The sequence below is a fragment of the Alosa sapidissima genome, chromosome 19, assembly GCF_018492685.1.
Source record: "Alosa sapidissima isolate fAloSap1 chromosome 19, fAloSap1.pri, whole genome shotgun sequence".
Taxonomy (NCBI): Eukaryota; Metazoa; Chordata; class Actinopteri; order Clupeiformes; family Clupeidae; genus Alosa; species Alosa sapidissima.
Genome location: NC_055975.1, coordinates 29,228,966 through 29,238,965, shown reverse-complemented (window position 1 = coordinate 29,238,965; position 10,000 = coordinate 29,228,966). Strand labels below are relative to the sequence as shown.

General features: G+C 43.1%; 1 protein-coding gene across 2 annotated transcripts in view; it reads left to right on the top strand.

The window, feature by feature from the left end:
• Positions 1-1,474: 1,474 nt before the first annotated feature.
• The window catches only part of crema (cAMP responsive element modulator a), a 22,042-nt gene continuing 13,516 nt past the window's right edge, over positions 1,475-10,000 (top strand). The window contains exons 1-6 of one of the 2 annotated variants that reach the window (XM_042071568.1): positions 1,475-1,645; positions 3,290-3,413; positions 3,627-3,725; positions 4,227-4,306; positions 4,840-4,982; positions 7,107-7,292. In XM_042071568.1, the coding sequence (XP_041927502.1) occupies positions 3,300-3,413; positions 3,627-3,725; positions 4,227-4,306; positions 4,840-4,982; positions 7,107-7,292 (622 nt within the window). In that variant the 5' untranslated portion in view covers positions 1,475-1,645; positions 3,290-3,299. Of the gene's footprint in view, positions 1,646-1,675; positions 1,797-3,289; positions 3,414-3,626; positions 3,726-4,226; positions 4,307-4,839; positions 4,983-7,106; positions 7,293-10,000 lie in introns of those variants that run through there. The other variant, XM_042071569.1, reaches the window with a different exon arrangement.

Below are 10,000 nucleotides of genomic sequence, written 5' to 3'. Positions count from 1 at the left end.
CCATGTTAGGGATCTAGATAGCATAGGCCCTGTCCTAAATCAAAAATAACTTGAGAACTTCCCATGTTAGGGATCTAGATAGCATAGGCCCTGTCCTAAATCAAAAATAACTTGAGAACTTCCCATGTTAGGGATCTAGATAGCATAGGCCCTGTCCTAAATCAAAAATAACTTGAGAACTTCCCATGTTAGGGATCTAGATAGCATAGGCCCTGTCCTAAATCAAAAATAACTTGAGAACTTCCCATGTTAGGAATCTAGATAGCATAGGCCCTGTCCTAAATCAAAAATAACTTGAGAACTTCCCATGTTAGGGATCTAGATAGCATAGGCCCTGTCCTAAATCAAACATAACTGTGGACAGGATCACAGCAGTCCAGTAAGATCTGCATTGTTTTGAATTTCCCCTTCCCCTTGATCTAGTTTTGAATTTCCTCTTGGGGTTCAATAAAGTACCTATCTATCTATCTATCTATCTATCTATGCATTGCAATGCAAATGCAATGACTTACTCAAAGTACTTTTCACTGTAGGATAATTAAATTTGTTTATTCATTTGTGTTATGAAAATCATTTAATTAAAATAAAACAATACATGTAGGTAATCAATATACATCAATATGTGTGTTTATTTAATATTTTTGTACATCTCAAAAATAAAGTCACCCCATTTAGCTTCCCGTGTTTTCCAATGTGCTTTCACAAATTAAAACGTCTCCCGTCCATCTGAGCCTCGTGATATTCTTGTGATAGTTTTGGGACTTTCAAGAAATGTTTTAAGACTCATATATTCACATTGCACTTCATTAATTCTCGACTTGTTTTGTTCATATGAGAACTCATTATTTTCATTGTGGTTATTATTACTATCATTATTATGTTAATGTAGCCTTTTTGACTTTATTTTACACTATTATTTTTAACTAATCATGTCACTTTGGACAAAATACCATAAACATAAACAACATAACATAGTTTATTGTGTGTGAGTAACTGAGCTTGGGCAATAGCCTGCCACTGAAACGTGCATGCCAACATCCATGCCATGTCTTTGCCGAAGTCATGGAACATGCATGCCCGTGACTCGCCACAAGATGACGACACCAAACCACCAGTCATCTCGACTGGATGCTTTGCTAAGGCTTTGCTTAACTTGGTTGATTTCACTCAAGCATTAGCAATTATTGCAACATAGGCCTATAATACTACGACAATGTGAATAAAACAAAAATATAGTTGGTTTTGATAGGCCTTATTTGTCTGAACAAAGTCCTTCTCTTAAGCCTCTGTTCTGCAGCATTGTCGTTTCTTTGGGAGCATCTGGTGAGGTAACAGAATGTGACTTTAATGTTACATTTTGGCTACTCTGTTACCTCAATCTCTTATCTTCACTGTCAGATAGCCGAAGGTATATCAGATCGTGTTGTCTACAGAGAAGCATTAATTTAGGCGCTTATAGGGCCTTCCTCGTAGCCCCTTCGCCCCGCCCTGCCTCGCTGTAGTTTTTGCAACCGTCGGGTGCCGTCTGCATAGTCGACATTTTTCAGCCGCATCATCGCAGCTGACGTGGGGACTACGTGAGCGCCGACTCGGGGCCATCCACTCCTACCGTAATCAGTGACGAGGCCCTCTACGTAAACGCTCGGTAAGTTCGTTCTGGCATTCCGCAGAACCAACTGGAGAGGCGAGACAAATTCAGAGCAGACTATGAACTGAAAGACCAACGGAAGTGTCAACCTCAAGCAACATGTCGCCTGCTTTCGCTAACCACATGCAAAATGCGCTAAGCTTAGAAGGTGGGACAAGATGGCTAGCAACTTAAGATAGCCCTAGCTTAGCAAGGGAGCCTATCCGGTAAACACTCAGTCGAAACGTTTAAACTTTAAGCTTAAGTGTTTTCCCAACCCGCCAAGCCTGCTCTGACATAGTATGCCACAAATGCCACTCTTTTCTGCTAATAAACGTGGAAAAATTGTTATCCTACACATGTTCAAGGAAGTGTGTTCAAGTTTTAACCAGAAAGCTAACTTGCTGGAATGACGCAACACCGCCCGTTCCCCAAAGCTTAACTTGGCATTTATGCGACGCTATCTATTAAAATTAATTAATTATATCACACTTCAGATAAAAAAAATTGTCATTTTCTAAATGCTGGGAAGTTCATTTGTCTGGGTCTTCATACTACACCAAGATAAACTAAGTGTTGTTTAACAAGCGATAGGCTACCTTTCGGTAGTTATCGTTAGACTGTTGTGTTGCATAACGTTAACAGTAAAGTGCTAATATGAAGCACCTGCCCTCGTGACGCCGTGGTTCAACCCCGACGGTGTCGGTTCAGTTTAACGTCTTTTGTGACGAACAGAGATGAGTCGATGGATGTCTTTGTCCGTGCTTCAAAAGGGAGCGCTTGGTAGGTTAGCCAAATCGCCTGCGGGAGCGAGTGTCTAATGGCGCTGGGCTCAATCAGGAAGTGATGGAAGTCGCGGGTGCGTCAAGCGCGAGCGTTGAACCGAACACGCTGACCAACAGGCACATCTCTCAGCTTCCCTGACAGCGCCTGTGTTTACTGTTTACACAACACAAAGGCGTAACGCGAACATGCATATCTTTACTTCAAAGCACTGTTATCTGTGCTAAACACTAGTGGAACTTGCTCACAAGGAATCCTATGGTGTCGTTACAACCTCCCTTTTCAGCACTTTTTAGCGGCCCGACTTACTCATACTCTCTGAATAACAAATATCGAAGTAATAAGACAAGGAGAAGGTTTATGGATATATAATAACATAGATCTGGAAAGAAAATATACAGATACTGGCGTTTGCTAAGTTTTTCTTTCATTGGTAAGCATTTCTGTCACTAGCTCAGAACAGCGCCACAAATTCTACCAGCGGCCAAAACTAGTAGTGTGTACAGTGAACTGAAGGAAAACCGAAAACCTGTGAAGACCTAGACTGGATCACTGGGAGCTAGCCCTGGCCAGAGCACATTCTGAAAGGAATGCAGGCAGGATGATGCCACCATTAACAGGGAAGAAAGGAAGTCTGTTGTAAAGACCCAGTAGGAGTTGAGATACACACAACACAACATCTGATGGCATTACACTATGAGTGTGGAGTGGCTAAATAAATAGGCTTGTAATATGTTTATTTGTTTGTCTTTGTTGGCCCGTGTCTATTGTTGTGTACGTGCATCATAGTGTGTGTTTAGATGTGCATCTCTGTGTAGTGTGCTTTCCAGTCACCTAACCTGGAGGTCAAAGTTCACTTAGGTCTCTTGCCCTTTGCAGCTCCATCACAATGGAGGCAGTGGTTTCCGTGCAACAGGACGGCAGTGTAAGTGACTCTTTGACAGACGGTGAGTCCAGTCAGATCAACAGTGACTCCAGCCCATCCCCCGCACCATTGGCACAGGTAATACACACACACACACCAACTTGGCATCATGATTTTGCGTAATTATACACGCCACTTCAAAAATAGCCAACTGGCGTGTTATCATTTTGAGCTATCTCTCTCTGCCCCTCTCTCTCCTCTCTCTCTCCTCCCTCTCTCCTCCCTCTCCTCCTCTCTCTCGCTCTATCCCCCCCTCTCTCTCTCTCTCTGCCCCCCTCTCTCCCACCCTAGTCTGGGGTGACAGTGTTTCAACTCCCTGGTGGTCAGACGGTGCAGGTGCAGGGAGTCATTCAGGCCCAGACTGCATCCGTGATACAATCTCCACAGCAGGTACACACATACACATACACACACAGACACACACACACACACACACCTACATACCATAACACACATACATACACACACACACACACACTCACATGCACCATGACACATGCATGTACACACACACACACACAATGGTTTAGAAGTTTAGTGTGTGTGTGTGTTGTGTCCATGTTTGTGAAATAGAGAAGCTGTGCTGTAATGAGATTATAGAGAGGAGAAGAATCTGCATCTAAGCTTATTAGTCTAACCCCCCCCCACCCCACCCCCCCCCCCCCCCACCCCCCCTCAACCACACTCACATACTCCCACACAGTATAACACACTCACAATATACACAGTGCCAGTAAAACACTGTCATATCCACACACACAAGTTACATAAACACACTCACACAGTCACAGTGACATTGTGGAGCACACCTGTTTGTTGTACAGTATTTAGGACAGTAGGAACTTTATGAGAGTCAGGTGATTAACTGTGTGTGTGTGTGTGTGTGACTAGACTGGAGTTGAAGGTGACGGTGACTCTGCAGTAGACTCCCAGAAGAGGCTAGAGATCCTCTCCCGCCGACCCTCTTACAGGTGAGCCATCGCCCTCATCCAATCACATCGCACTGTGCTCAGCCCTTGACCAATCACACAACAGGACACAATATTGTGACGGTACTGTATCTCTGAGGCAAAACGAGGTGAGGAGCTAGCAATATGCGCCCTAAAGGCTGTTTTGTACTTCTGCATGATCTCAGTCCACTAAGGGCTGCGTGATTTGGGGAAATATCTAATTGTAATTTTTTTAACAGATATTATTGGGATTTGAGTTATGATATATATTTTTTTAAATTCAAGCTGCAATTCAATATTCCAAGTGAGGAGATTTTCCAAGACTTAGGCGAGCTTCACTGTCTGCCACATGAAGAGGTTGGCATGAATATAAAAATCATAGTGACAAGAACAACCATTGGTACAGAGTTGCGAGCTGCACGATTAAGATCAGTCTTTGCGATTAACTAATTGCATTAGTTCATATTGCGATTAACCTTACTTACAAGCCTTGCTGTCCACCTACAGTTTGTGTGTTAAGTAAAATGGTGTGTGTGTCTGTGTCTAACCTGCAGAAAGATCCTCAATGAGTTGTCGTCAGACTCCCGTTCCGTGCCTAAGATCGAGGAAGAGAAGGACGAACACGTCGTTGCATCCTCCAGTGTCGCCACGGTGACTGTTCCCACCTCCATCTACCAGACCAGCTCAGGACAGTACTGTGAGTGTGTGAAAGCCGCTGGCTCAGACTCATCTAGTTAATGTGCACATGTGTATAGTTTGTGAAATGCAAAGTGCAATTTTTTGTCGTTGTGTGGGCCAGGAAGTGGAACCAAGTTAACCCTTAAAGGTGTAGGTTTTTGAACATTCTAAGTTCCGCAACAATTGAAGGTTTCTTTGTTGAATTCAATGAACCCAGACGTTCATTTCTCAACATTCCCGTCACACCGGTGTGATGGTACTCCTTTAAGGGCAGCATGCAGGTCGTGCAGCAAGAAGCTGCACCATCTGGCACCAAATACCGATAGTTTGGAAAATGCCTAATATCGGCCTGCTGATACAGTAAATCTGACAGGCTCTAATATAAATATTCAAATAGTATATCTTGAATGGTTAACCAATTATTCGACTATCCGTGCACACCCCTAGAAGTAATCCATTACATTAAATTGCATTTATAGGTGCACCCATTGATCGGCTGGTGACCGGAATTGCCCGATTTTCACGTGATCCGGCTACCGGTCAGTCAGTCTGAGACGTGCCGATTTTATGCCGGTCAAATGCACTCGTGTGCCGCACTTGAAACAACATCACCCATCTGAGTTTGCAAAGTTTGAAGAAGCTAACAAAGGCCAACTGTCAGGGCTGGATGTACAAAGAAAGCGCTAATACAGAGTTTTTCTATGCGCAGAAAGCAAACCCTGTTCTTTGCCATATTGCGTGTAATTTAATATGACTTCATTAGACTACTTAAACAGCTCTCGTCACCGCCCGTCCCTGCTGCTAATTGCGTGCCCACAGCTGAACCACAAGCGCAGTTGAATGGAGATAACCGATTGCGACATTAAAAAGAATCAAAGTTTAGCGATCATAGGCTACATCATGATAAGGTGTCAACAAGCAAGCAACATACTGAGTAGGCCTAGTAGTTCTACACTTTAAAACAATACTCGAACTATTTACTGCACGTAGACTAGGGCTATGACTTAATACCCTAGTCTAGCAGATTGGGAAGTGGACGTTGTGAAAGTTAACATACGATAGCCGATTAGAAAGGCAAACAAAAGTTAAAGTTGCTTTTAACATACTGGTAGTAGCCTACAATGAAGAAAACTCATGCTCCGAATACTGATTCAGCTGTCTCTGAAAGTTTCTATAATTGACGCATTTAACCGGAATTTGGAAAATATGTTCCATGACAGCATGTTCAAATGTATTTGTTTTTTGTATATTAGTAGGATATTAGATGTGAGAAGAAAAAAGGTGGTTGTTCCATAAAACAGTGCATTATTTAGTGTATGAAATGAATGTCCCACACTGGGAAGCATTATAGTTTGATACTGCAGCTGAAGTTAGACTTGAAGAATCTGTCTGTTCACGTGTTCCATTTTTTAACAGCCATTCCATTATTGATAAGTTGATTAAATTTCTATAACATGTTCTATTAAAGAAAACATAGAAAATAACTCTTTGTGTGTGCTGTAAAGTGGTTAGAAGAAATGAAATCGGAATCGGCTAAAATTGTCAAACTCGGAAACCGGAAATTGGCCCAGAAAATTGCAGTCGATTCATCTCTAATTGCATTAATGGCAATGTCACACAAAATTCAAACAATTAACGTCGTCATCAATCATTCAGTGTGCTGGCTAGTACAGAATATCAGAGAGCTGAATAGATTATTGATTCATTGAGAAAGCAAGACTTGGTTAGTTAAAGCCCACCCACGAAAGTAAGGGCCACAAGATAGAAGGTACATCGCTAATGTAGAAGGTACATCGCTAATAAGATAGAAGGTGCATCGCTAATGTAGAATGTACATCGCTAACAAGATAGAAGGAGAAGGGAACATAAAACACCATCGCTAATATAAAAGGCAACGTAAAGCACAGTCACTAACGCATCATGCGTTTCAGACTTGTGTGTTGCATATCCGTACTGTACTCTATAACGCTGGGGGATAGAAAATGATATCCAGGCTGTACTCTATAATGCTGGGGGATAGACGATGATGTACTCTAGAACGCTGTGTGATAGATGATGATGTACTCTGGAACACTGGGGGATAGACGATGATGCACTCTAGAACGCTGGAGGATAGAGGATGATGTAGATTTTCTCTCCCCAGTCACGATCAGCCAGGGGGGGGCCCTGCAGCTGGCCTCTGGGGGGGCGGAGGCCCTGGGGGGGCTACAGACGCTCACGCTGCCCAGTGCCGGGGGTCCTCAGGCCGGGGCCACCATCCTGCAGTACGCCCCGCAGACCACAGAGACCAGCCAGTTCCTGCTGTCCGGGGGACAGGTGCTCGTCCAGGGTGAGTGCTTGTGTTTGTGTGTGTGTGTGTGTGTGTGTGTTGGGGGGGGGGGGGGGGGGGGGGGGTATATGTGTCAATGTCTTGGTTTGTTAGTGCTGTAGTTTGCTGTAGTTACACTGGACTAGCAATCGTTATATATTGCTGACCGACAAACACACACAAACACTGGTACACACATACACACAGGTGCATCCATTTAAAAAAATCCTTCAAACCGTGCGTGTCATTATGTGTCGTTGGTTTCTCTATTTGCACAGACTATTATGGGTCTTGTTGAATTTCAGCTGGTATTTAGTATATAGGACTGGGGCACCTCAGTCTCTTATTGCTTGCTTTCATTTCATTATTCTAAATTCAATAATATGCATTATGAATACCTTGACTATAGGGGACAAAAATGAACCATGATTAATCAACTAGTTATTAGTAATTAGGAAATAGCTATTTTTTAGTTGGTTGGTTGTCACTGGGATACAGAGCTAGAGTTTAGTAGGGTGAGCGCCACAGGGAAGAAGCTTCCCCTGAACCTGGTGGTTCGGGTGCGGAGAGACCTATAACGCCTCCCGGAGGGGAGTGGGGTGAACAGTCTGTGGTTGGGGTGAGAAATGTCTTTGATGATGATGTGCTCCTTATGCAAGCATCGCTTGCCTTGTATACCCTCGATGGAGGGGAGTGAGGAGCAGGTGATGCGTTGGGCAGTTTTCACCACCCTCTACAGTGTTTTCCAGTCGGAGGCAGAGCAGTTGCCATACCAATCTGTGACACAGTTGGTGAGGATGCTCTCGATGGTGCAGCGGTAGAAATTCACCAAGTTCTGAGGAGACAGGTGGATCTTCTTTAGTCTCCTCAGGAAGAAGAGACGCTGGTGAGCCTTCTTGATCAGGGTGGAGGTGTTGAGGGTCCAAGAGAAGTGTGGACACCCAGAAACTTGAAGCTGGTGACATGCTGCACCTCGGTCCCGTTGATGAGAATGGTGGTGTGTGTGCTAGCTTTAGACTTCCTGAAGTCCACAGTGAGCTCTTTGGTCTTCTTGGGTTTGAGAGCCAGGTTGTTGTTAGTGCACCACGATGTTAGGTGCTGGACCTCCTTCCTGTAGGCCGTCTCATCATTGTTGCACTCTTGACAATGGTGTTTGAGCCATGTACAGGTGTGCAGTCATAGATGAAGAGGGAGTATAGGAGAGGGCTCAGCACACATCCCTGTGGTACACCGGTGGTGAGGGTTGAGGATAGAGGTGTTGAAATTAATCAAATAATCGATGCATCGCGATGTGGACATGGACGATGCTGGATCGATGCAGTGGCCGACAATAATCGATTATCTGTCAGTCAGATTGTCTGCTGTGTTCAGACTTTGTTAAATAAAAAAGATATACCAGTCATATCTCAAACATCACACCGTCAACACCGCACCAGTCATATCTCAAACATCAGCTCTGTTTTGTGGTTTAATGTGAGCCATTTAATTACAGGCATTACAAGTGGAAACAATAGTAATAGATAGATAGATAGATAGATACTTTATTGATCCCCAAGGGGAAATTCAAGCGTTTACAATAGGGCTGCAGCTATCTATTCTTTTTGTAATCGATTAATCTAGCACTTTATCGATCGATTAATCGGATACATTTTTTTTTGCATTTTTAAACAACCAAAACACATAATGCATAACGAAAATGACATGGCTGTAAAATGATCAAGCAATTGGCCCAATCTAACTCCAACATTAGGCTACAAAACTAAGCCCATTTATTGCAATTTACCCATTTAGTGTTTTTAAGTGCCAGTGCCATCAATTAAATAATGTTCAAAATGCTCTCTGTAAAATTGCAGCCTCTTGTGCATGACTTAGTATGGACAGCTTTGTTCGCCCAGCTATGTTGTGAAGTGCTGGGAGGGAGAAGAGGGAAAGCAATTTAATGTATTAATATGTAGCCTACAACAAGTTTCATGCTGTAATCTAGACCTGACATCAACATAAATATCTGTTTTATGTAGATTTCTACACCTGCAGCATTTACCATTAGGCTATTAACAAATAATTTTACCATTAGGCTACTAAAACATAGCCTACCATTAGGCTACTAACAAATAATTTTACCATTAGGCTACTAAAAAATCATTTCTGGGGTGAGCCTATTTGCTATGGTAACCTAGCAACCTGTGTGTGTGTGTGCACGCGTGCGGTGTGTGAGGAAAGATGAGGGTGCATGCATGTGTGTGAGGGGTTCTTTTTTAGGCATACTGTCTTGCAATTGAACGTGAATAAGTTTACTTACTTAAAAACATCAAAGCTAAACAACCCATCACGACATCGCTACAAATACAGTATGTGATTAAAATCAGCCAACATCAATGTAGGCTATAGGCTACGTAGATAGATGATAGATAGGCTAGATAGATTGATAAATAGCCTAGCCTACTTTATTGACGCTTGGTGAAACAGCATGGAGTGGATATTTAGGTTCAGATGCTTGTTCTTTTCCTTTTTTGAGTATGTAATGATCCCAAAACTTTACTTGAAAACTTTAGACATTCTCTGCCATTTATGGATATCTTGACTCCGCCATCGCGCCAGCTAAATTCAGAATGTATCACGATTCACGCGCTAGTGGTGTGCTTCCTGAACAACGGTCCGTGTGGAACAATCAGATCCCTGCGCGTATAGTGCGCGTCATAGGAATTTAACGAGGCTTCGAGCCAGGGTTT